Genomic DNA, 27,596 nt, shown 5'->3' with positions numbered 1-27,596 from the left:
ATCATCCTGGACCGGACCAATTGAATCAAATCCCTCGCCAGACTTTCAACTATTTATCATTGTGCCCAGAAATGAGGAACATCCTATCCACAATACTTCCCACCTTTTCTAAATTAGTATTCCACCGACAACCTAATCCTTGTCTATCCTTATGCCACAACCACTCCCAATGCTTTGCCACATAGATCATACACCTGTGGAAGACCCAGGTGCAAGACCTGTCCGATACACTCACGCAGCACAACCTACTCCTATCCCATTACAGACTCATCCTATCCCATCAGAGGCAGGACCAACCCTTCCTCTTGCCTCCTTTCTTCCCTCGTTCTCTCCACACCAGGCACAACCCCTAGCCACAGTCAAGACGCAGAACTGCAATCCTGGCGCAGTGTATTGAACACCTCTACTAATCTGTGAGTTGTCACCTTTACTCCTAAATTATTTATGTTCTGCCAGAAAAATTCTGTTATCAAAAATATGATCTAATACTTCAACAACTGGCAAATATATAATTTGATTACAGTGAATTCCCTCATTTTTCATACTTCATGACTTGCCATCAGTTTTTTGTTGTTGGTTCCTCCTTTTAGCAAAAGCCAAAATTTGATACTCAATTTTAGGTTCTGAGTCAGGGCTTCTTTGCAGTACTGTTTCTCACAATGGTCATAATGTGTCAAAACTGTATAATAAAAATATAAAATAATATAATCCTGGGAGAAATATGAATGTGAATACATACGCTTTCTTGTAATGTCCTGGAGCTATAGGTAGATGGCAAAGACCATACCCTCTCACAATATCATTTCCAAACAGGTCAAGTCCATAAACACTAACAACTAATTGTGGCCCTGCAAAAAATATGCAATTACACAGCATTTGGCAATGGAAACTCTGTAGCAATCAATCATAAAAAAGTAATTAATTACCCACAGCCAAAGGGATTCGTGCTTTTAAAAGTAATTTCTAGAGGAAAATTCCAGGTACATGTTTGTCTTTCATCGTTGCTTCGTTTTGATAACTGTGAAATACCTTCTTCAGTTCCCTGGGGCAAAAACAAAAAAAAAGTACATCATTGCAACAACATAACATTGCATTTAAAATTTAACAGTGCTTCAGCTAATGCTAGACTTAAGCAGTTAATATAATGCAAAACTAATGAAATAACCAAATATAACAGCTGCTACCAAAGATATGATATGAGAAATAAATTGTAACATCAGAAGGGGTGATTTTAGATGATGTTCCAAGCAGCTATATTAGGAATTGAACAAATTTGAAAATATATAATGATTTCACAAAGTATGCTAATGTTACTGCCATTTAAGTGATGAGAATGATAGGGACTGTTAAGATATAAAATATGTTCAATATAAAAATCTAGAGACAGGAGAAAGATGATTATAAAGCATTAATACAAAACCTGTAAGTGCCCCACAATTCTGTTTGTTTGTAACATGATTTTCTGTGGTAATGTTGATGAAGAACAATGTCCATATTACACAGTGATGAATACCTTATTTCATTAAGATTTTAACTGCAGTGTAATGCAAGTGGGTGTAACATCCAGCAACATTAATAACATTAACAGTAGCTGCAAAAGACATAACACAACACAAAAAGCCATTCATAAGAATGATGTTCTGAACAATGCTCTCACAAGCATAAAAGAAAGTAGTAAACCACCTGGTGAACTTACTCCTTAGACAAGGTGCTTTGTTATCAAGATAGGTGACACGTCAACTTGTACAATATCTGCAGATACTGTCCAGCAACACAAAGTCAGATTCAAGAAAACCACAAAAGCTTTCAGACTTCAGTAGTAAACACAATGATTTGGAACCCATTGCAAGGATTGGCACACATAATGTTTGCTTTTAGCTAAGCACAGAATTCCATTGTTTCTTTTCATGACAACGTGTCTACCTTTGTAAGCTGTCCTACTACTGAATGAAGATTACTGCCAGTGTCATGTGGTGATTTCAGAAGTTCTAAGCTCCACTATATTGCGAACTCTGCATCAGTCCCACAAGGGCATTTCCAGAAAGCAGACTCTGACCTGGTGACATGTGTACTGGACACAGGTCAGTGAGGATATTGTATGCGTCTTAACAGTACCAAGCTTGGCCATTGCAGTGAGTTGCACTGCCCCAACCCTACCAGCTGTGGGCTACACCTACCTAGCTATGGGGTCAAGTGTATGCGGACTACACAGGTCCATTTCATGTGGGCATGTAGTTGAGTTTAATAAACACATACTCTCATTTGCTATATATAATCAAAATTCAACAGACTATGGTAGAGAATGCCACTAAAGACCATGCCCAGTGTTTTTTCTTCTGAGGGGGACCAATGAACTCTGCTCACTGATAACTAACTGCAGTTGTTTCCACTGGTTTTCAACAGTTTTGCACCCAAAATGCAATCAAACATATTACTGCACCTCCACTTCACCCTCCCTCTGAACAGATGGAAAAACTATTGACATCCAAATCCAATGATTCTGCACTGCTTTCCTTTTTATCCTTTTACAGTAAACAGTGATCCACAACTGAAGCCAAGCAGAACTATTGTATGGATGCCCTGCTATCATCATTCCTTGCTAGATCTATTGCTGCCACTACAACTGCAGAATGTAGTTACACCTCTTAGAGAGGGCAACCTTGTCTGGGCATGCATTTTCAGACATATGCCTGGCTGGATACATGGCTCCATTACTGCCCAGTAGGGGCACCAACTGGTCCTGGTAGCCACATCTCAAGGGATCCTTCATCAGCATCAGAATCAGCTCTGTTTGCACTGATCCGGGGCAAGATCTGCAACTGGATCTGTCACACTGGCACGGACAGCCTGCCTCACCCACCTTCAAGGCTATTAACAGCTTATGTGGGGCTTATTTATAAGACAACAACTCCAGCAACAGCTTTCAGGCTTCTCCAACTGTCAGATCTGAACCCAGACAATATGCAGGAGGCCCCACAGTCTGTGCCAGGTCACATATCGGACCACACCCGCCTCCTAACCAGCAGCAATTTGGGAGTCTGCACCTCTGTTGCCTCCTACCTCTCTGGTGCCAAGTCCAAGGAAGCCGAAGTCACACACCACCCATTGTAGCAGGCCACACCTACTTCATCATCCTCCACACCAGATAAGATGGTTCTCACCCTATGGCTAGATTCGAGAAGGGAAATCTTGTAATCCCATTAGATGTATAAAATGAATCAGTCATCATAATTATGCTTACATCCAGTGAGGTCACTAGGTGAGGCATGAAAGGATACAGCTGCTGGTGCTGGGTCACTTAGCAGCAGCTGCAAACTGCCATGGTCTCACATGTTTAGAGCAAGCTCTGCTGTGTGCCTACTAATGACAACACTGTCCCCCCCCCCCCCCCCCCCCCGACTGTGATTTGGATTTTATTGTCACCTACCGACAATGTTTGGTTAATGTATGGATCTGCATGCCTAACTAGGGAGTGTCTTCACTCACTGTTCAACTGACCTTTGTGTTTCCAGTGAACAAATGGTAGCATATGGATGCACCAAGATCACTGTTCATGTCTGATTTTTCCCCATTTGAACTTACATACAAACAGTTTTCTCTAGTACTGACATGTCAGTTATTCAACAAACATTTAGAGAATGTATTGATCATGAGGTATCTGTGCCATTAAGTCTTTTGTTTTGTGTATTTCCAGAAGAGTCAAGTACTGTTACTTTTTGTGATTCAGTTGTAATTTGTGTTTAGTAAAACCTGTGTTGGTGAAGAAGCAAATTTATAGCAGTCACAGATGAGGGGAAAAAAATATTTCACTAGTTTTTAATGTTATACACCAGACAATCACAGTTTTTCAAAATAAGAATAAGGATCACCTGTTTTACATGATCTAAGGAAAAAACCTTTTGATTGTATACCTAATGAAATATTGCTCGAGAAGCTTAAATTTTATGAGGCACAAAACACACCAATAAAGTAATTGCTTCATACTTAAGAAACAGAGAACAATATGTCTTGTTGAGTAACAAACATTCTCTGATGGTAGTAGTCGAGACTGTTATTAGTTCTTGGACCATTCTTTTTCATAACTGCAGTCGATGATCTCCCACGTCATGTTCCCTATTTTGTATTCTACTATGCAAACGACAGAAAGATAATTACCACCATCAAGACACACTGGTATTACCAGTAAAACAGATGCCACTGGAATCATTAGATGCTATTGTGAAATGGTTCTCCTTCAACAAACTTCTGTGTAAACCACATTAGATCATCTGCTCCTGTTATGGCTATATAATGTTATAGAGAATTAATCAGACAAACTTTTAGAATTTCATGTGGACCCAAAGTTGACATCTGAGAACGTATCAATCACATTTGCCACAGAATATCAAAGGTAACATACCTAATTTGGAAATTAGTCAGTTCTGAATATCCAAGACTGACAATTTTGGACTGTCCAGTTTCACATTTCTTAGGGACTGACAGTACGGGGTCACTCTTCACATATTAATTATTTGGGGAAGAATAAAAAAAGAACACGATAAATGTGTGTGGTTGGCCAAGAGATCACTGTCAACTTCTGTTTAGAACATTTGAAACACTCACAAGTGTGAGCTTGTGCAACATATGTATCTTTGCTATATGTTAAAACTGAACGTAAAAGAATTTCATTTAAGAGAAGATATCAGTCACCAACGCTACAGTAGAGACAAAACTAAAATCCATATTCCAAGACACAGATTGGTAAAAACAGCCCACTCACCCAGAGTGAGCTTCCTAAAAATCTTTAATAAATTATCACCCTTAGCATGGTCCATGTCTTGGAAATTATTTAAAAGAAAATTCTATAGCTAGTTGGCTGAAAACCTATTTTATAATATAACAGAATTCTCTGATGTAAGCACTGTGAACATATGTTCAGGTGGGATGTAATGGATTTTGGCCCAAATAATCGATTTTCAAAAATATTATTTTCTTAATCTACACAGTTTAATCTATGTTGTGTGAGAATTTTATCATGATAACAGCTTCAGAAATGCTTTTAAATTGTTAAACTGATTAACTCCGCACTGGCGGCCGCCCCCACTTTTTCCGACATTTTGGAAACTGCTTGCTTCAGTGGAATTTTTGTCAGTGTGAAGGCTTTCTTTAGATATCTTTGCCTGACATCTATATCTCTGGCTGAAAACTTCCTTGCATGTGGTTTTATTTACGTTTTGACAACACTAACACACATTACTAGGTGGAAAATTGAATTCGCAAACCTTTACGTGGAAGTCAAGATTTATGAATAATGGGTCGTGGAAAACCTGTTTAGGAAACAGAGGTTTTATGGAAATCGGTTTAACAACAAAAAAGAGAAAGCAGCTTGTAATGAAGAACATAAGCTTTCAGCTTCAGCATTGAAACTTGGGACAGGAGAATTGTACAGGTGCGTGAATGATGTGATATGGATTACACTGGATTCAGACCTACTGATTTAGAGCTTCTCTGCCAGGCTATAAAGTTTTCATGTTCATGTGTTAGTTGTAAAAATAAAGAATGCATGATTGTTGTTGAAGAAAGAAGAGTGGGAATAGGTTGGGATTTTAAATTAATTTGTAATTCGTGTGGCTATGAATTTTCATTTTCTTCCTCCACAAAACACTGACACTGGTACCTAGGAAAGCAATTTTAGATTAGCACATGCTCTGAGATGCTGTGGACAGGGCAGGAAAGGAGGTAATTTAATGTGTGGTTTTCTGAACATGCCTCCACCCCATGCAAGGTTTGAAAAAATAAATAAAGAAATATCTGATGCTGTATGTGATACTGCCAAAGTTTCTAAGAAGAAACTAGTAGATGGAAATAAACCCAACAGAAATAGATTCTGGGGTAGATATTCATGACTGTGAATCTCCTACAAATGTTACTGACCTGCGTGTGTCTGAAGATGGGACCTGGATGAAAAGGGGCCACACATATCTGTCTGGAGATGCATCTCTTATTGGTATTGACTCAGGTAAAGTTTTAGATGTAGAAGTTATGTCTAAACACTGCCACCAGTGTGCAACAAGGAAAATGTTACAGAATGAAGGCAGTGAAAAACTGCTGCAAGAAAATCATGCAGTAGCATGCTCTAAAAATTATAGTGGTTCAAGTGGGGGCATGGAGGCTGCTGCAGTTGTGCAGATGTTCTCCGGTCTGAGGACCAGTATGGTGTTAGATATACTAAATACCTTGGCGATGGGGACTCCTCTTCGTTCAAAGCTGTAACAGATAAAAATCTGTACAATACAATAGAAAAGTTGGAAGGTGTTGGCCACATCCAAAAGAAGCTTGGTGGTAGGTTTCATTGTTTGCTGAACGACAAGAAAGGTGAAGTACTTGACGATGGAAAACCACTAGGAGGAAAAGGCAGGCTTATTCTAAAAGAAACTGATTCTCTTCCATTATTTTATGGGAGAGCTATCAGGAAAACACACATAATTCAGAGGCAATGAAGTGTGCTGTGTGGGTAATCTTTTTCCACAAACTATCCACTTCTCAAACACCAATGCACAATCTGTGTCCAAAAGATAATTCGTGTAAGTTCGACAACAGAAATTAGACACATTCACATAAACACTCATTACCAAAACCTGTTATAAATGCAACTAACCTCACATTCTGGTTTCTTGCAAACCCTGATCTATTGAGGAAGTGTCTTCATGGAAAGACACAAAATGCAAATGAAAGCCTCAGTAATTTAATTTGAATCAGATGCTCAAAAGGACATTCTGTGGACTTTAAGTACTTAAATATGTGTCTATGATGCAGTTTTACGTTACAATAATGGAAATAATGGCAGAATTGAAGTGCTCAAGAGAGCTGGTATAGATCCTGGTGTGTTTACAAGAAAAGCATTTCACACCATTGACGAGAGTAGGGTCAAGACAGCTAACAGATCAGTGTCTCATCTGCAAATACAAGCCAGGAAGATTCGAAGAGGAGAGAAGAGTGACCTGGAGGATGAGGAGTATTAGTATGGAGGATTTTAAAATTGAGGTAAGATTATTACATGTAGAAGTATGAGAAGAAAATCTAACTGTTTGCAATGTGTAGCTCTTTCCTTGGAACTAAAAAAATACGAGATCCTGCAATTACATTCTGATTTTTAGATGGTTGTATGCAGAAAAAAAAGGTTAATTTTGGGTGTGGAAATTAAAAACTCTGTTAATGATACAATTTGCACCAACAACTGTAGTTCAGTGTTCTTATAACCTTCTCAGGACATAGCTCTTTTTCCTTTACACATGCAAAATTTTAGATTTGTACATTAATAAATATGTCTGTAATGATTTTTTAAACAAATGTTTACATTTTCTGTTACATCCAGCCTTAACATTCAAAACACATGTTTAAATGCCTGTAATTATGTACATTGGTAATTAAGTAGGTCAGTAACTATATATGTCTGTATTTATGTACGAGATGAATCTTACCCTAAAATTTAAAGTCCAGGATGAAATAGCAAAACAATATAACAAAAACGATAGATTGCTACTCACCACACTGTAGTGCACCAACCATATTCGATCAAAAATGTGCAGGGTAAGACGTGGATTGTTGCAGCGCCAGCCACAGGCAGCTACAGGAGTTATGCCTTACAAAACACAACACAGCCATGACAATGCTGTGAACCGAGCCAGTCTGGCGAGGTATGAAGACAGCTGATACAGCAGTACCTACACAGGCAGCCACGGAAGAGTTTAGCATATGTGCTGCAAGGCACAAAAAAGCCTGAGCAAGTGCAGCCTGAAAGCATATAGTCTGATTAAAATTACTTGATAGTCGACGTCTATCGCTTGCTGCTACAGCGTTGCCCCATTGGCTGCTGGCTACTGCTCTGTTACTGGTGACACACAAACACTGCAGGTCACTTCGTAACTGCTGTTAATGCATAACGCGGAGCAATGTGGAAGTGGGCATTGTGAGATGCTCTGTCGAGAGGTGATTTTAAGTGACCAATGACTCTAATGTAGCAGAAACCCATCTTGTAACCCTGAATGTAAACTCATGTTTTAACCTAACCACAACCTCGTGATGTGCAATGTATCTGAGAGAACAGCAGAACTAAAATCATGATTGCTTTGTTCACAGCGATTAAAGCTAACCTTACGAGCAAACTCAATACAGGAAAAAATTCAGGTTCAGCACTAAAAGCAAACTGTAATTTCTCGCCATCACTGGTTACCAAGAACTGCCACAATACTACACGAAGAGCAGTCATTGTTGGCAGTTGGTTGCGGATTATAGGTGATACAGACAGATTTCAAATGAAAAAAAGGATGATAAGATGAAATATAAGAGCAAATAAAAATGTCAATACAATGATGAACATGAGACAGCAAAGCATCAGAAATAAAAAAAATATATATTTAGACCAATTAATTCAATAAAAAATAATAATCTAACTCTTTTGATTATATTTACAAATAAAAAGATTTGCTACATTTGAGCGTGATTCGAACTTACGACCTTCTACACATCAAAACAAGATGGTGTAATAAATTGCTGAAACTGATAACCCACGAAAATAATGGCTTGAAAATTAGACTGTTAAAAGGTGTTTGATTTGACAAACATACAGAGTTCGACAGTGCAGGTTTATATGCTAACGATTGCACTAAGTCACAACACTACATTAAGTAGTTATATTTATGACTGTGGTGACTGGTGACCCAGTCACAAATACAAATTGAGGCCTTAAAAATTTGGTTTCACGCAATGTTGTGCAAAGCTTGTCTAATGTTAGCCGATCTCTATGATTATGATAACTGTATGTGTGACACTGAATCGTGTCTTGTGTGAAAGCATCCAGTAGTGTTTGGTTAATGCTGATGTGTATTTCATTAGCATCATTATGTGTGTGGTTTTTATTGTGGTTATCATGTGTGATGAAATACAAAATAAAGGTGCCGGAGGCACGATTCGGGATCGAAACACTTCAAGAAAGAATGCCGGACAAGGAATTGGAAATGATCTAGCCAATTATTGTGTCAGTTTGGCAATGGCGAACAGTTTGAGTGTGACGCTGAGTGCTCCAATTGGAGGAAATCAGCTCCAAAACGTGAAGTGCCAGCTATCAAGTAATTTTAATCTGACTATAGCCATTTTGTACTAAAGTCACTAGTGCTTTTATCACAGCTCTCCTATCAAAGGGCTGTGACACCCTGACTGCCATCCAGAATGCTGTTCGTAGACTGCAGTTTGACCGTGTGACAGAGCAATCCGATCTGAAACTATGCGAACTGGAGCAGCCACCACATTGAGCCAGCACCAGCCCGGGAAAGCAGTTTGCTGCCCATCAATATGGGGCAGTGGGTCACACGTATTACATCACCTGCTTGCAACATGCTGGACAGCACTGGGAGCACAAGCTGCGCCACGGCACTTGAGAATGAAGCATGGAGGCTGCCAGGACAAGAGTTGTCAAAGTCAGAGACAGTTGCATCAGTTGCCACCACTCAGCCAACACTCTGTCTATCAGCACTGCTGCATGACATTAAACTGGAGGCCACTGAATGTCTCAGCCATGCCACTGCTTCCTGCATAAAACCATGGCGGGTAACTGTAGTAAAGCAATTTGGGGACTTTCTGCTGTTTGACTGGCACCGCATTGTGTCCCCTACACCCTATCAACTCCAGATCACTTCACTGGTGTCAGAGTATTGCCTTTTCAGTACAACATCTGAACCTACAGCCCATGATGCAGTGAGTCAAGAAACTTAATTGTTGTTGTTGTCAAAGTATCTTGGTCATGGAAAATAAGCTTGACTACCATGCTCTTTGTAAGGTGAATTTTGTTAAAAGTAAGGAGCCAGTGAAACTGATACACTTCACAGGTAATAGGGGTCACAACTGTCTAGCAGCTGTCAGATGTATGAAATGTAACTTGGAAGGATTATTCAGCACTGTGTGCAGAACCAGTACCAGTAGTGTCTTCCACGAAATGTAACTTGGAAGGATTATTCAGCACTGTGTGCAGAACCAGTACCAGTAGTGTCTTCCACGTGTAATTGTTACGGGCATATGACTATACAGTGGCAAGAATCAAACAGCTCATAATTAAGACATACAAATTATGCTTAGGTATTTTTTTGTGTGTGTTTAGTAATTGTTTGTGTTTCAAAACAAGTGTCAAGCTGGGCAAGGCTTTGGCAGAGTCAAGAATGCAAGGAGTATCAGAAGCAGACACAGTATCTCAGACACTAACAGGCAAATACCTGAAACGCTCAGGGAATAAACATAACAGGACACGAAGATTATGCCACTGGCAATCCCTAACAATGGAGGTTGAGCATTCGGTACAGTTGGCTGCCATGCACTTCTCGGGATATCGCTGGAAAGTCGTAGGTCCTGCTGTGGTGGCTTCCAACCGAGCTCTGACTGATGGGCTGATAAGAGCCAGCACACGAATAGGCCTAGAGCTTTGGTGGAGTGAACTGCTGACATGTTGGCTTGCATTGCCCTACACAGCAGGGGTGCAGAGAAATTTGTGCGAATCCAGTTCCTCACACAGAGGACTTCCGGTGGCGTTTGTCCTGCTGTCTGTCGTCCATGTTGTGATTGACACAGTCCGGAGAGGCAACGCTTTGTACATGTGCAACCCCATCATGCTTCAGTGTCTGAGGGGTCGCCGATCCCTTTATGCGAACAGTGTGTACGTGGTGGCAGTAGCACAACAGACAGTAGCTAATACCGAGTTATGTAGTCTGGTAAAAGCGCAGTTGCCACAGTGATATACAGATTTGGCAGATGCAAGTTCAGTTGCTCCTTTCTCTGTTAAATCAATTGAGGATGTGTACATATTTGTGGTGGACCTTAGGAATTTGGCAAACATGGAAGGGTGGCCTGATGCAGAACTTTTGACAGCAGCAAAACTGAGATTAGTGAGAGCTTATGTGGATTATACAGAGGCTCTCGCGGGAGCCAGAACATTTGAGGAATTTAGAAAGGGTTTGGTTCAAAAGTATACAATGTAAAACAGTGTTACATTTTAGGGAATAGTGGGACACGGTGACAAAGAGGCATGTAGAATCACTAAAAGAATTTGCACACAGAATAAGGAAGACCGTACATACAATTTGGGGCAGAGTGTTATGATGAATCAAGTAATTTTACGAGAGGTTGAGCAGAGTGCATTGGACACATTTTCAAGAGGGTTGCCTTCAGAACCATCAGGAAGACTACGGGCAGGGGTTCCAATTGATTTACACACAGCTGTCAGATCAACAGTAGAATGCGAGGAAACTGACATGTCAGCCAGACTGCAAGCTGGTCGAACAATTTTTTAAGCCAATAGAAAATGTTATACATGTGGACAGATGGGGCATGTGCGGAAGCAACGTCGCCAACCATGGGACAGTGGAAGTAGAGGCAGAGGTCAGCATAATGATAATGGTAGTTTCAGAGGTAGGGGACCAGGAAAGAGGCAGACATTAAGTGCCAACGGGGACCCAGGCTCACTTATGGGATTTCCAGCACAGTAAGATTGGACTGTGTGGTTAGAGGAATGGTAGGGAAAAAGAACTGCAAGATGTTGTTGGACACAGGGTGAATGTATCAGCTGCAAGTGGGGGATCTATTGGAACATAAGCAATGGAACCACCATGGTATAGATTGCATGAAGCAGGGGATAGAGACGTCACATCACTGGGATCGGTCGACACAGATCTTTGTTTGGGTACTGTCCATTTCAGACAAGGTGTAGAGATTGTGCCAAATGTGAGTTAGGGCTAGGGCATGGACTCTGGGTTTGGATTCCTTGCATCAGCACTGTGCCAAAATCAATATTCATCAACATATGGTAGAGCTTAATGAAAAAATGTTTAACTTGGGTGAAACCACTGCTGCTGTAGCAATGTTGCAAGGTGATTCTATTGAGTATTATGAAATACTTTAACTGCAAAAATTCACGCTAAAACTTGATTCACACAAATGAATACCTAAGGATACCGAGAAATCGCTTTTGGATAATATTAAGTCTAAACCTCCCGGTAGGGATGAAGTATTGCCTGAGGAGTGTTACTTATGGGAAAGTAGTGTTGTAGGTGTACAGAAGGCAAATGGTGAAAAAATGGTATCTGGATTAATGGATGACTTCAGTGCCGAGGATATGACGTTAACTAAAGGGTTGTTGATCGCTAACATGGATATGCAGGAGGAGGAACAGTGAGACACGACGGAGTGTCAGCCATGGAAAATCACCAAATGTCAATGAAACTGCATTACAAGGGAATGTGAAGCACTTAAGTAGAGTGATAAAGAACACATAGGACAATTACCACTGGAATTTAGGGATTTGTTTTTTCCAAAAGGGCCATTGCTAGTGATGCATATTATGCAGCACCAAATACCACTGAGCGAGGTGGCACAGTGGTTAGCACAATGGACTCGCATTCGGGAGGCCAACGGTTCAAACCCGTGTCTTCAAACCCACGTCCGGCTATCCTGATTTAGGTTTTCGTGATTTCTCTAAATCACTTTGGATAAATGCTGGAACGGTTCATCTGAAAGGGCATGGACGACTTTGTTCCCCATCCTTCCCTGCTCCAATGGGACTAATGGCCTCACTGTTTGGTTCCCTCTCTCGAATCAACTAACCAACCACACACCAACAGGAAATGAATCACCGATTTCCCGTAAACCATACAGAGTTCTGAGGTCCTTGCATCCAATTCTGGAGGAACTAATCAATCACCAGCTGAACAATGGAATCACTGAAAAAAGAAATACCCCATGGGGTGGGGGGGGGGGGGGGGGCAGAATTTTCATTGCGCCCAAGGAATCATTGGATGGATTAAAAAGATATACGCTTTGTTGTGACTGTAGACACCTGAATGCCAAGGCTATAACGAATGACTACCCTTTGCCAAACATTCCGGAAACCATAGACTATTTAGGCCAGTGCAATTATTTTTCAAGGATGGATCATCAGTTATAAGTCACTTCAGAGGACCAACCAAATACAGCATTTTCTTCGCCATTCAGGAGGATGCCTTTTGGCTTGAAGAACACAGCTGCAACATTTCAGAGATTGTTGGGCAGAGTTCTCAGGGGACTGAAACCACATCCATTCATGGTGTATCTTCATGATATGATCATCTTTGCAAGTGACACGGAGCAGCACATAAAATGCCTAAGTAAAGTATGCCTGAGATTGAGAGCCGTCAGGTTCACATTGTGTACAGAGAGGTGCAATTTTTTGTTGAAAGAGGTGGCATATTTTGCTCATATAATTAGTAATAACAAGGTTAGGTCAGACCTGAGGTTGGTTAATGCCGTATTTGAATTTTCCATACCTGAATCAGTGAAGGAACTACAATCATTCCTTGAAGTTGTGAACTGTTACTGCAGATTCAAAAAAGGATTCGCAGATGTTGCCAGACCATTGACACAATTACAAAAGAAAGGTTCAGACTTTTTTGTTTCATCCGAGGATTGTCAACATGCTTTTGAGAAACTGAAGTTAGCTTTAACAGCGAGTCTGAACTTGGTATTTCCAAGGAGTTACTCCACGATGGAAAAAGATTGTTGAGCTTTATCTGCGGAATCGCCTATTTCAAGTGCTGTCTCTACGGAAAAAAAGTTTTGAGTGATAATGGATCAAGCAGCACTGAAATGGTTGATGGAGTTGAAGGACCCATCTAGTAGGCTGACACGAATGCCAGTACTAGCTATTGAGTGAGTTTGATTTTTGAGGTCATACATGAACCTGGGAAAAAATGTATGTAGGAAAGCAGTAGTGTTATGAATAAGTGGTAATGAGCTTAAGGAATGGCAGAGCGTACAAAAGAAGGATGGCGAACGCAAGCAGTTCAGTAAGCGGTCTCAGTTTTGTATACACAATGGGTTGCGGTGCAGAGAAACTAAGCTGGGACCATGAGTGATGGTGCCAGCAAAGCTGACAGATAAAGTACTACAGGAGATGCATGATCACATGTTACCAGGTCATGGGGGATGTACATCCACCAAAAAGAGAGTGGCGGAGTGATACTGGTGGAAGAATAGAAATTCGGACATGGACCAATATGTAGGGATTGCGTACACATGGTCTAGAACTCTCCAAAGTCTTTGTTATATGTAGAGGACTTGTACATCCATTTGTGCAAGCCATGTTAGCAAAGCCTTTGCTACTGCGGTTTCCAACCTTGAGGGGCAAGTGCAGATGGAGAAATTTGGAGGTGCGGATTTGTTGAGATGTATGTGGTGTTTCACCTAGTGAAAATGACATATAATTATAGCTCCACTCATGACAGTGCTGCCATACCACGTGTTGCTGGATGAGTTTCAGCTGTTTCTTTAATTCTGTCCACTTCTGTTAAAATGAATGATATAAGTCGTTTGATTCATAAGCACTTTCCTGTCGGACATTATATGAGCAAGTGGAAAATAAATGCTTGGAAGACTGACCAACTCAAAAGACTGGAAAGTATGGCTTCAACCAGCAGAAAGTAATAACTATAAAACAAGGTTTATTTTGTGCGACTGTGACTTTGACATTAGTGCCAGTAGCATTTCACGTGTAAAACACATGAAAGAAAAAAGAGACATACAGCATTGGTTCATTCATTAGTTTCAAAGCGACAAAACAAATTACCTTTTGCTGTAGTAAAAGCAGTGCCAGCAAAGTCACAAGTTTCTTCTGAAAAGAATTTGAATGACAGTAAAGAACTGCCATCACTTGCTCCTCACACAAATGATAGAACTTCAGTTGAAGAGAATTCCAAAACAAACTCATTGAAAATGTTTTTAGTTATTGATGAATAGTAAAATCTAAAATTATGTACGCTATGAATAAAGTCATGCCTCATCTTCAGTAAGAAGTTCTGGAAATATGACACAGATATTCTAAATTATAAACCAGTTACCCAAGAATAAGTTGTCACATGTAATTAGTTATGGACTTGGCTCTCATTTTCAGAATCTCCCAGCTAACAAAGTCAAAGGAGTTGGATTGTTGTGTGTGTTATATGATGAGAGTTGGAACAAAATTGTCCAAAAGGGGCAGATGGATTTGACGTTTGTTTCTGGGATGAACAAACTCAGTCTGTATCTACAAGATATTTAACACTATGTTTTTTAATTGTCACATCCTCTGATATACAGTCAAGTTTCCTGGAGGGTCTGAATAGTTTGAATTTGTCAGCTACGAATATAACTCACATTTCAAAGGGTGGGCCAAATGTGAACTTGAAAATATTGTATGATTTGCCAGCAGGTCTAAATAATGAAGAAAATAATCAACCACAAATGTTTCATTGCGACACTTGCTCACTTCATGCATTGAATGGAGCTTTAAAAACAGTTCATAATAGAAGTACTGGACTGTCCATGAATTTCTTAGGGAGGTCTACAATGTAGGAAAAGATAGATGTTACTTACCATAAAGATAACACGTCAAGTTGCAGACAGGCACAATTAAAAGGCACTTACAGACAATCTTTCAGCCACAGCCTTCGTTGGAAAAACCGAAACAGAGAAACAAACACCATTCATTCACATAAGCACACAGACCTCATGCACACAACTGCCAATTCTGGCAGCTCGGGCCACAATGCAACTATCACATGGGGTGGTAGCACCCATCTGGAGGGGGTGATGAAGGGGAAGAAGTAATAGCAGTGTACAGGTGGGGGAAGAGGTGCACTGTCCGGTGGAGTGTGCCAAGACTAGAATGCCAACAGATGCAGCGACAGAAGTTGAGGGGATGGAAAGTGGAGTGAAAAAGGAGAGGAGCAAGGAAAGATGGGCGGGTGCATTGGCAGAGGGTGGCAAACGAAGACTGTAGGAGACAGGAATGGGAAAGAGGTGATAGGACAAAGAAGGTGGAAACTGTTGGGTAGAGGATTTGGGGACAGTATGTTCCCATAGGACGAGATTGGGATAATTACAGGAGCAGAGAGTGTGTTGTAGGAATAATTTCCATCTGCACAGCTCAGAAAATCTGCTGGTGGAGGGAAGTATCCAGATGGCTTGGGCAGTGAAGCAGCCATTGAAATCAAGGGTGTTATGTTCAGCTACATGTTGTGCCACAGGATGATCTACTTTTCTCTTGGGTACAGTTTGGCTGTAGCCGTTTATTATGGTAGACATCTGGTAGGTAGTCATACCAATATAAAAAGCTGTGCAATGATTGCAGCAAAGCTGGTAAATAACATGACAGCTCTCACAGGTGGCCCGGCACCTGGTGGGGTAGGATAAACCTGTGACAGGACTGAAATAGAAAGAGCTGGGTGGATGATTGGTTGATTGGGGGGGGGGGGGGGGGAGACCAAACTGCGAGGTCATCGGTCTCATCGGATTAGGGAAGGATGGGGAAGGAAGTCAGCCGTGCCCTTTCAAAGGAACCATCCCGGCATTTGCCTGAAGCGATTTAGGGAAATCACCACGGGATTGATCCATCGTCCTCCCGAATGCGAGTCGAGTGTGCTGGGTGGGTGGATTGGGCAGGTCTTGCACCTAGGTCTTCCACAAGGATATGATCCTTGTGGCAAGGTGAGATTGGGAGTGGCACAGGAATGGACTAGATGTGGTTCAGTTGTTCCAGTTTGGGATGGTATGAGGTGATGAAGAGGGTACTTCTTTGTGATTGGTTGTTAGTGGTGGTGGTGGTGGTGGTGGTGGTGGTGGTGGTGGGAGGATTGGTGGTGTGAGGGGAAATGGCATGGGAGACCTGTTTGAAGACTAGGCCTGGGGATAGTGCCTTTCTATAAAGGCCTTGGTGAGACACTCAGCATACTGGGCAAGGGAGTTCTTGTAACTGCGGATCAGCTGTCCCTGGATAGCCAGGCCATTTGGGAGGGATTTTTTGGTGTGAAAGGAATGACAGCTGTCAAAATGCAGGTACTGTTGGTGTTTCGTGGATTTAATGTGGACAGAGATATGGATGGAGTCTTCAGAGGAGGTGGTCAACATGTAGGAATATGGCACTGCTCCCATATTTATCCTAGTGTCAAGCTACGGTAACATATTGTCCCCACACCCTCCACCCAACAGTTTCCACCCCCACTGTTCTATCACCTCCTCCCCATTCCCATCCTCTACACTCTTTGTCACCATTTGCCAACACACCCGCCCATCTTTCCCTGTTCCTCTCCTTTTTCACTCTGTTTTCCTTACCTCCTTGCCTCACAACCTCCTGATTACTGTGCCTGTTGGCATTCTAGGCCTTGCACACTCCACCAGACAGTGCTCCTCTTCTATCACCTATACACTGGTATCCCTTCCTCTTCTCTGCCCTCTCCAGATAGTGGCAGATTGCTGCTACCATCCCATGTGATAGCTGCACTGTGGTCCTGAATTGCCTGAGTTGGCGGTCATGTGTGCGTGTGGTGTGCTTGCTAGTGTAAATGAAGTGTGTGCTTTTCTCTGTTTACGTGTTTTCCAATGAAGGCCATGGCTGTACACTTATATGTAACTCTCTTTTTAATTGTACCGGTCTGCAACTTTTCTTTACAGTAAGTAGAAATCTATCTTTTCCTACATTGTTGATATTCCTACCTGGAGTTTCCGTTGTTTGATTCCCCCCACCCTACTACCCTGGGATGACGTTCTTTGTTACTGTTCTCTACAAAATTAGTCTTATCACTGCCCATTCTTTCTTTCCTTTCCTGTCCCCCCCCCCCCCCCCGCCCCCCCACCACCTCCAAACCACACCTACTGCTAAACCACAACCACACCATATCAATGATCATCTGCATACAACACAGACTTCATGACTGCCTGGATTGTTGATGCAGCATTTGACGCCCCATCCCCATCCTGACGTATTTCAGCATTTATTTCCCACACCTGCTCATGCCAAATGAACTTGGATCCTCAACTTAACCCATCCTCCTCAACCTCTCTTTCCTTATCACAACACACACACACACACACACACACACACACATATCTCATCCATTCCTTTTCTCCCACGTTTCTGTACGTTTTTAATATATTTGTCCACATTTTTATGTAGTTTCATGCATTTTTTTTATGTACCGGTGCATGTTTTTGCCTGTCTATACATATTTTTATATGTCTTTTCTTTATCCAGCTCCTCCCACAACCATCAACTATTTTGCCCACTTCCGTATCATTCCTGTTTCCTTTACACCATTCCTGCCACAATGAACCCCTGCTCCATCTTTCTGCACCATTTAAGAAAAGTACCCCTTTCTCTGGCTGAAATCCAATCCCACACCCATTTCCTAAATACTGCTTAAGTCGTGGAATCCCCACAAATAGCCTAACCATAAAATTTCCTTTCCCTGGATCCCACCCCTCCTTTCACAAAGCCCCCCCCCCTCCCTCTGTCTCTGTCTCTTCTCTCTCTCTCTCTCTCTCTCTTCTCTTCTTTTTTTCCCTCCATCAAGCCTTGGCCCTCACTGCCATGGTACTGCAATAACATGTTTCCATGGCACAGGCATTCCAGAACTATCTCTGTTCCCTGCGCAAGATACTGCTACTGTGCAATCCCTGCAATACAACACATCTCTGACATTTAATTCCTTGCTCTCCAGCACCTGGACAAGCATTCCAGACACCACTTCCATAAGTTATCCAACCTATTGGCATCCTATTGCCGCCTCGGGGGACAACTCTTCAACCCCTATCCTACCCACAGTGTTCCCACTCATCCACCGATTATAGCACCTAAACACTGCCTAGCTCATCTTTTCAACTTGCCGATCCCCCAAAACTCCTTATCAACACTCCCTCAAATCCAGAAAGGAAACATTCCAGTAACACAGTTGGTAACCTTTCCACCACAACCCTCAGCTCCACAGAAGTTTTAGTCCTCTCCAAAGGCCACACCTTTAGTCCCACACCCAAATTTAACCACACTGGACTTGTCAAAGATCTACTCTCCTTCTCCTGATCCCTGCAGTGGAAATCCTTCTTTGCTGCCTAGCCCTCCAACCAAAGGCAACTTTATTCCAACACTGAACCCTGCCTCTCCCAGTTCATACCACCATCCAACCGTGATCTTGCCCCCCTCCCACCTAAACACCCACTGGTCACCTTCCAGGAATTCCTTCCCCAGGTCCCTTCCTCAGAACACCAACTACTCAGCTATTGAACACTACTTTACCGACATCCTTCTGAATCTTAACCTACTACTTCGTTCCTCATACATCTTACTAACTTTATCCTAATCCACAACTAGTTCTCCTTTGAAGGGAAAGTATACAAACAAACCCACTGCACAGCAATGGTTCCTTTCTGATGGCTACATCTACATCTCTGTCCACATTCAACCCCACCAACCACCAACAGTCAACCTTTCACACCCAAAAATCTCCCCCATTGGGCCCTGGCTACCTGGGGACAGAGTATCTGCAGTGACAACAACTCCCTTGCCCAGAATGCTGAGGATCTCAACAAAGCCTTCACAGACTGGCACCATCGCCAGCCCTAGTCCGCAAACAGATCTCCCATGTCAAGTCCCCTCATACCCCCAATCCTCCCAAGCCCCCCCAAAAAATAGTGAAAAAGGAGTCCCCCCCCCCCCCCCTTAGTCACCCAATATCACCCCGGACTGGAACTGAACCACATTCTTTGATTATCTATCATAGGGCCCTGAAATGAGGGACATCTTACCCCAGGTCCTTCCCATCCCTCCTAAAGTGGTGGTCCGTCACCCATCCAACCTGCACATCATCCTAGTTCATCCCTATACCACTCCCAATCCCTGTCCAATCCGCCTACCCAGCACTTACTATTCAAGTCCTGTCACAGGTTTATCCTACCTCATTTGGGGTGGGGGCACCTGTGAAAGCAAACCACGTCACTTATCAGCTCTGTTGCAATCATTGTACAGCTTTTTATATTCGTATGACTACCAACAAGCTGTCTGTCAGGACGAATGCCACCGCCAAACTTGGTGACGATAGGCTGGAGCAGGGAGGGGGGGTGATAGTAAGGGAGGGGTGGCAGACAGTGAAGTGCTGCAGGTTATACAGAGGGTAGGGGAGAGGTGGGGAGTTGGGGGGTAGCGGAAAAGGAAAGAAGTAATAAGACTGGGTGCAATGGTGGAATGAGGGCTGTGTAGTGCTGGAATGGGAACAGTCCCCCCACTTCCCCACCTCTCCTCTGCCCTCTGTCTAACCTGCAGCAGTTCACTGTCCTCCACCCCTACCCTACTATTCCTCCCCCTCCCCACCCCAGCCTCCTCCTTACCCCAACCAAGTCGCCACTCTCATCATGCACTGGTGCTGCAGCTCACATTGTGGCTACAGTCACCAGAGACTGCAGTTGTGTGGTTGGGGGGGGGGGGGGGGGTCAATTTTTGACGAAGGCCTTACTGGCCAAAATCGTTATTTGTGACAGTCCTTTTGTTGTGCCTATCTGTGACTCAGCATCTTCGCTATATGATGAGTAGCAACCTTTCTTTTCATAATATTGTAATCATAAAACAAGTCTTATGTAGATACTGGATTCAGTGCCACTGCTGCTACCAAAAACTACACAGAAAAAGATATCTTTATTTTCAAAAATGAGAGCATGGGGATTTTCATAAGTCTGTATCTAAAAACTGCTTAGAAGTGATACTGATAGTTGCACACCAGAGCGAAATGCTGGAGTTGGCGGTCAAGTGTGCATGAGGTGTAGTTGCGTGTGTGAATGAATAGTGTTTGTCTCTCTTTTACTGATGAAGGCTGTGGCTGAAAGCCATATGTAGGTGTCATTTAATTTTGCCTGTCTGTAACTTAACTTGTCTTATTTATGGTAAGCAGCAGTCTGTCTTTTCCTACATTACTGATATTCTTACCTGGAGTTTCCACTGTTTAGTTGCTGAAAAGAATCTTTTGAAATGAAATATAGTCGAAGGTGACTCACATTTATTACCTGAAGATATGCAGAGCTCCATTTTGAGAAGTTCTCGAGTGACAATTGCATTGGAAGATTTGTGTGTGTGTGTGTGTGTGTGTGTGTGTGTGTGTGTGAGGGGGGGGGGGGGGGAAGAAACATGACTCCATCAATAGCTGACATAGTGCAGAGAAAGTAGTTTATAGTTTAAATTTTGTGAATATTCTGAAAAATAACTGAAACAATTCAATTCCAAGAAGGACAAACATGATCACTTTCAATGAATTCACTGCAAAATGTGAACCATGATTTCGTCAGGTTCGTGTAGAAGGTGTTCTGCATGTTCCATGAAGTTCTGCAGTTGAAAGAAGTTTCAGCTGAAAACTAAGTAGTAGAGAAAATCACTGCAGAAACGCATGTTTACAATGCAATGCAACTGTTACGTGGTTCACTTAACAGCGAGAAACAACTGATGTGGACATCACAAAATCAGTGGTACTAGCTGTGAAGAATGCTTCATTAAAAAGAGTAGGAGCCTTAAAGAAGAAGAAATTTGATGAAAATGCATAAAAGAAGAACAGTTCAAACATAAAAGAGAGTGATTATGGAAGAGACAAAAGAAGAAGCTAAAGTTTCAGATGTTGAAATTTCAAGTTTAGCTAGGAAAAACGTAAACACTGAATCTTTTACTGTGAAGTTTAACATTTGACATAAATTCTGTATCTTCAAAATTGTTATTATTTTAAGCAAAATTGTTAAGTTTTCAACACACTGCTGTGTTAATACAATTTGTATTTTAATTGATGTTATGATAAATATATCTGAAAATAGTCATATCCCTTCCTATGTGAGAGTTGCATGTTTTTATAACATTTGATGAATGGTATGGCACAAAAGTTATAGATAAAGTAGTTACATTATTCATGCTGACATACAGTTTAAGTGATATAAGAATTATTACATTCAGGTTTCATTTCTGCAGTAGCCAGCAGAAAGATTGCGGGAGGTGCACATTGGCACGGCGCAACACGGACAGTAGTTGCCACAAGTAAAGTCCAGTCCACCAGAGGGCACGCGAGAATTTGGCCATGCCCTCTGCCGGCGGAACAACAACAACTCAGGCAGCATGGGTCGTGCCGAGTCAGTTCACATCGGGCATGCGTAGCAGACAGTTCCCGGTCTACACTATGTGAAGTGCGACAGAAAACGTGAATCGTGATGCAACACAATTGGCGACAAGTAGGGTCGTTCTTTCATGTGTTGCGTCGTCGTTCCGGTTTCGCAGCTTATCCATGGCATGGAGGATTTAGTGCGGGTTTTGGTTGAGCAGCAGACGGAGCTCATAGCAACCATGAAACAAGTGCTTCCGGCATTGCTCTCCACGCAGTCTGCTCCAGCGCCGTTCCCTCCTCCATTTCCCCCGTATGATGAGACGGCGACGGATTGGGACGCATATGAACATCGCCTTCGGCAGCATTTTCAGGCGTTTCATGTTGCTGATGCAGAGGCATGTCGTGCTCTTTTCTTGTCTTGGATATCTCCCTCACTGTATCAAGTTTTGCGGCAGCTAGCGCCGTTGCAGGAACCCTCGTCCATGTCTTTTGACGCATTGTGTTCATTGATGTCTTCATATTATCGCCACCGCACGCATGTTGTGGCAGCTAGGGTCGAGTTCTATCAATGCAAGAAACAGCCCCTTCAGTCTTACCGGGCGTGGGCCGCTACCCTGCACGGTCCTTAGTCCCAAGTGCCAATATTTTTCGAAAATTGATCTTTCGGAGGCTTATCATCAGATACTACTTGATGAGGACTCCAAATGGCTGGCAGTCGTCAACACCACATTTGGCCTTTACCAACACCAGCGGTTGGCCTTCGGAATATCCATTACCCCGGCCATATTTCAGGATTATCTTGAGCACGTCACGTCGACAATCCCTCATTGTATTAATTACCTGGACGACATAATTGTCACAGGCGACAGCACGAAGGAACACTTGTACAACCTTCGAACCCTCTTTCTCAAATTCAGGTCCGTGGGCCTGCGTTGCAACCTGCATAAGTCGAACTTCTTCCAACCGTCCATTGAGTATGTGGGCTACACCATCTCTCGGCACGGCGTCCAGCCGCTAGGAAGTTTAGTCCAAGGTATCGTCGACCTTCCGCGGCCCACTTCACTGAAGGAGTTACAAGCTTTTTTAGGTAAGATTTCCTATTACCACCAGTTCATTCCCAGGGCTTCCACCATAGCCTGCTCCCTGTACTGCCTTCTGCGCAAGGGTTCCTTTTGATTGGTCGCCTGCATGCGAGTGAGCGTTCACCTCATTTAATGGCCTCCTCACATCAGCGCCTTGTTTGGCTACTTTTGACCCCAATAAGCCGTTGGTCCTGGCCACAGATGCTTCGCAGTATGGGGTGGGGGCGGTCCTGGCCCATCACAAAGCAGATGGCTCCGAGCAGCCACTGGCGTTTGCGTCTAAAACTCTCAATCCCGCACAGGCCCATTACTCCCAGGTGGAAAAAGAGGCTTTGGCCATTGTCTATGCTGTTACCAAGTTTCACCCTTTCTTGTATGGCACGAAGTTTCAGTTAATCACTGACCATAAGCCATTAATACTGTTATTTGGCCCCGACTCTCAAATACCGGATAGGGCGGCCCACAGACTGCAGCGCTGGGCCTTGTTTCTCTGTAAGTACCATTATGACATTCATTTTCGTTCTACCGGACAGCATGCCAACGCCGACACTCTTTCCCGTCTTCCGGTGGGCCCGGATCCTAAGTTCGATCGGGAGGAGATTATGTGTTTTCATTTGGATGTGGCGTCCCGCCAAGCAGTTGGTGGCTACCCAATCACTAGTTCTAGAGTCGTCAGGGGAAACGGCAACTGACCCGGTTCTCCTGCAAGTAGTTCACCTCGTTCAGCAGGGGTTGTCGTTCCGACCTCCTGGCTGGACCTCGGACCCTCTTCGTAATTATTTTGTTCTACGAGACTGCCTCTCAGTCTTGGAAGGAGTTCTCCTTCTGGATACCGATGATAGAGCTTCTCGCATGGTTGTTCCTGCCAGTTTGCGAAGGGGGGTCCTCACGTTATTACATGAGGGGCACTGGGGTGTTTCCCATACTAAAACCTTGGCTCGCAGACATGTGTACTGGCCCGGTATTGACAGAGAAATTGAGCACTTGGTAGCCGCCTGTTCCCAGTGTGCGAGCCGACAGGCGTCTCCCAGGTCATCATTCTCTTCATGGCCGCCTGCTATCCAGGCATGGGAACGTGTTCACATAGATTTTGCGGGCCCCTTTCTCAATGGCTTTTGGCTCATTGTCATTGATGCTTATTCCCCATTCCCATATGTGGTTCGCTGCTCCTCAACCACTTCAGAAGTTGCAATCCAGGTACTAGCAAAAATCTTTTCTGTGAAAGGTCTGCCAGTCACCCTAGTATCGGACAATGGACCTCAGTTTATTTCGCAGACCTTCCAGGATTTTTGTAGGAGCTTCGGTATTCGGCACATTTACTCTCCCTCCTTTCATCCACAATCGAATGGGGAAGCCGAGTGCATGGTTCGCACATTTAAGACACACATGAAAAAGTATGTGCACGAATTTCCTGCGGAGGAGGAGTTGAATTTTTCCTGACGGCATACCGGACCACACCGATGGGAGAACGCAGCCCCACAGAGCTCCTCCACGGGCAAAACCTAGGACTCTGCTGCACCTCCTCAGGCCTGGTTCTCGCCAGTCTTCACAAAACGAGGTACCCGGCTTTCCACCAGGTATGTCGGTCTGGGCACATGGGTTTGGTCACAATCCACGTTGGATACCGGCGGTGGTCCTGCGCCGCAATGGCCGCCGGCTCTATACCTTGCAGGCGGGGGACTGAGAGGTACGTCGTCACCAAAATCAGCTATGTGCACGTTTGGGCAACCACCCTCCGACCCCTCGGGTGCCGTCTTCCCCATTGCTGGCACCTATGTTGTTTTCTCAGGAAACGCTACCACCCCTCCCACCTGTGACTTTGCCACACTGTGATGGTTCTCAGCCTTGGCGGCCTCCAGTAGCTCCAGCACCGGCATCGCCATCGTTAGAGATGCCCCGGCGAGAGCCGGTCCCCCTCGCAGGCCCGGTTTCTCAGGAGGCTGGTTCACCTGTGGTTGTCCCTTCCCCATCGTCCCCGCCACTGGGTCTTGCCCCTCCCGAGGTGGATCGGGATCCGGATTTCGACGGCTTGTCGCCCGTTCTGTCCCGGGCTCCAGTGGTGGGACGACGGGAGCCTCTTCGTGTGAGTCACATCCAACCGTATTCGAAGGTTCCGGCTCGAGGGTTGGCAGATCCCCCCCGACTCCAGCCTTCCAATGGACGTGGAGGTCATCACTACTGCACGACGCTCTACCTTCCGACGCAGTGGATCACTGTGGCTTCACCCCCCGAAGGACAACTCAGGCAGCATGGGCCGTGCGCAGTCAGTTCACATTGGGCATGCCTACCAGACAGTTCCAGGTCTACACTATGTAAAGTGCGACGGAAAATGTGAATCATGTTACAACAATTTCAATCAGCTTTCAGTTTCATAAAAAATGTGTTTTTCCCATTCTATAAGGTAATGAAAAAATCGTGAATTTGATCCTCTGAAAATCTGTAGGTACGCTGATAAAGTGTGCACAGAGAGCGGATCTGTGTCAGACAAGAGTAACAATGGAGAGGTTGCCTGAAACATTAGCACCATTTCAGCTGCTCAAGACTAATGTATTAGGTACTTCCAACAAAACATCTATAATAACACGATTCACGTTGTCCATCGCACTTCACATAGTGTACACCGGGGACTGTCTGCTAGGCATGCCCGATGTAAAAACTGACTGGGCACGGCCCATGCTGTCTGAGTTGTTGTTGTTCCACCGGCAGAGGGCGCGGCCGAATTCTCGCGTGCCCTCTGGTGGATGGGACTTTACTTGCGGCAACTACTGTCCGTGACGCGCCGTGCCAATGTGCGCCTACCGCGATCTTTCTGGTGGCTACTGCAACATCTACAGGGAATAAATCTAAATTCACATTTACTGACCATTTTTCGATATATGTGGAGATGGCCACAATGCCCAACCAACAGGCAGCAGCAGCTGGTTGGTTTAAAAGAGGGGCGGGAAGGGACCAAACTACGAGGTCATCGGTTCCTTGTTCCTAATAAAACAATGCCACAAATGTGAGAATAAAACAGGCATGACATATAACACAAAACTGAAAGAAAGGAAAAACCGCAAGAACGAAGGAAAGGCAAAGAGCACTACAAGGAACAAAAGAGGACAAGAAAACAACAGAGAGACGCTAGAAACAGAAGAGAGTAAAACAAGAAAGCAGGTTACAGTTGCTGGCCAACCACGAGAATAAAAAGGAAAAGCCAGCCACTCTGCAACACATGAAAACCTCCATCCTAAAAGAACTAAGGTGGAGGACACAGAGGGACAAAGGACACACACTAAAACTTAGATCAAATGATAAAACTCACCCTCACAAATAAAGCATAAAACTAAATCAGCCAATGAGGTGTTGTCAGATAGAATGAGCAGCAACGAGTCTGGTAACCCAAGATTTCATTGCTGGGCAGTCAAAGTGGGACAGTGCACCAGAATATGGGCCACTGTCAACCGGGCGCCGCACCGACACTGAGGCGGGTCTTCACGCCGCAAGAGGTAACCATGGGTCACCGAAACATGGCCAATGTGGAGCCAGCAGAGGACAACTGATTCCCTGTGAGAGGCCTGCATGGAAGACTTCCACACATTCGTAGTCTCCTTAATGACATGCAGTTTGTTGTGCATACTGTTATGCCATTCCATCTCCCAAAGCCGAAAAACCTTGAGGCATAAGTCAGAACACAGGTCAGGTTCAAAGATGCCCATCTCCAGAAGCAGTTTCCGCGTAGCTTGTTTGTCCAGCCTGTCAGCAAGTTCATTGCCTTGTGTCCACAAAAACACCACTGAATGACGGGACCGGTCCAGGGCCTAGATGGACTCCTGGATGGATGCCACCAAAGGATGGTGAGGGTAGCACTGGTCGATAGCTTGCAGACTGCTCAAGGAGTCAGTACACAGAAAAAACGATTCCCTGGGGCATGAACGGATATACTGAAGAGCACAAGATATGGCCACCAGTTCTGCAGTGAATACATTGCAGCCATCAGGCAAGGAATGCTGTTCAATATGGCCTCTGTGGACAAAGGCAAAGCCAACATTACCATCAGCCATAGAGCCATCGGTGTAAACCACTTCAGAGCCCCAGAACACTTCAAAAACCAAGAGGAAGTGACAGCTGAGAGCCGCAGGGTTAACGGAGTCCTTAGGGCCATGCGAAAGGTCCAGGCAAAGCTTCAGCCTACAACTAAACCACGGAGGTGTACGTGAATGGATCCCGAGGAGTGTTGGTGAAGGGAAGGACTACAGTTCAGGCAGACGCGATTGCATGCGAAACGCAATCGTTAGCCCTGACCTGGGCCACCTGCGCGGGAGATGAACCGCCATGGTTGGGAAAAGATGATGGTAATTAGGATTTCAGGAGAGCTATGAATGTGTGCAATGTAACAGGCAAGCAGTTGTGCACATCTGATCTTCAATGGAGGGACTCCAGCCTCCTCCAGTACGCTTGTCACCGGACTCGTCCTAACAGATCCTGTCGCTATTCGAACTCCGCAATGGTGCAACGGGTCGAGCAAATGCAATGCTGAGGGTGCTGCCGAACCATAAATTACACTCCCATAGTCAAGGCAGAATTGAACAAGGGCTCTGTAGAG

General features: G+C 43.9%; 1 protein-coding gene across 1 annotated transcript in view; it reads right to left on the bottom strand.

Annotated features, from left to right (window-relative positions):
- Positions 1–27,596, bottom strand: part of LOC124798701 (B9 domain-containing protein 1-like) — a 50,038-nt gene that overhangs the window by 10,202 nt on the left and 12,240 nt on the right. Inside the window, exons 2-3 of the mRNA XM_047262211.1 lie at positions 931–1,042; positions 740–848 (exon numbers count right to left, since the gene is read on the bottom strand). Of these exons, the coding sequence (XP_047118167.1) occupies positions 740–848; positions 931–1,042 (221 nt within the window). The remainder of the gene's footprint in view (positions 1–739; positions 849–930; positions 1,043–27,596) is intronic.

The sequence above is a fragment of the Schistocerca piceifrons genome, chromosome 5 (assembly GCF_021461385.2).
Source record: "Schistocerca piceifrons isolate TAMUIC-IGC-003096 chromosome 5, iqSchPice1.1, whole genome shotgun sequence".
NCBI classification, from domain to species: Eukaryota; Metazoa; Arthropoda; class Insecta; order Orthoptera; family Acrididae; genus Schistocerca; species Schistocerca piceifrons.
This window is presented reverse-complemented; position numbering and strand designations above follow the sequence as displayed.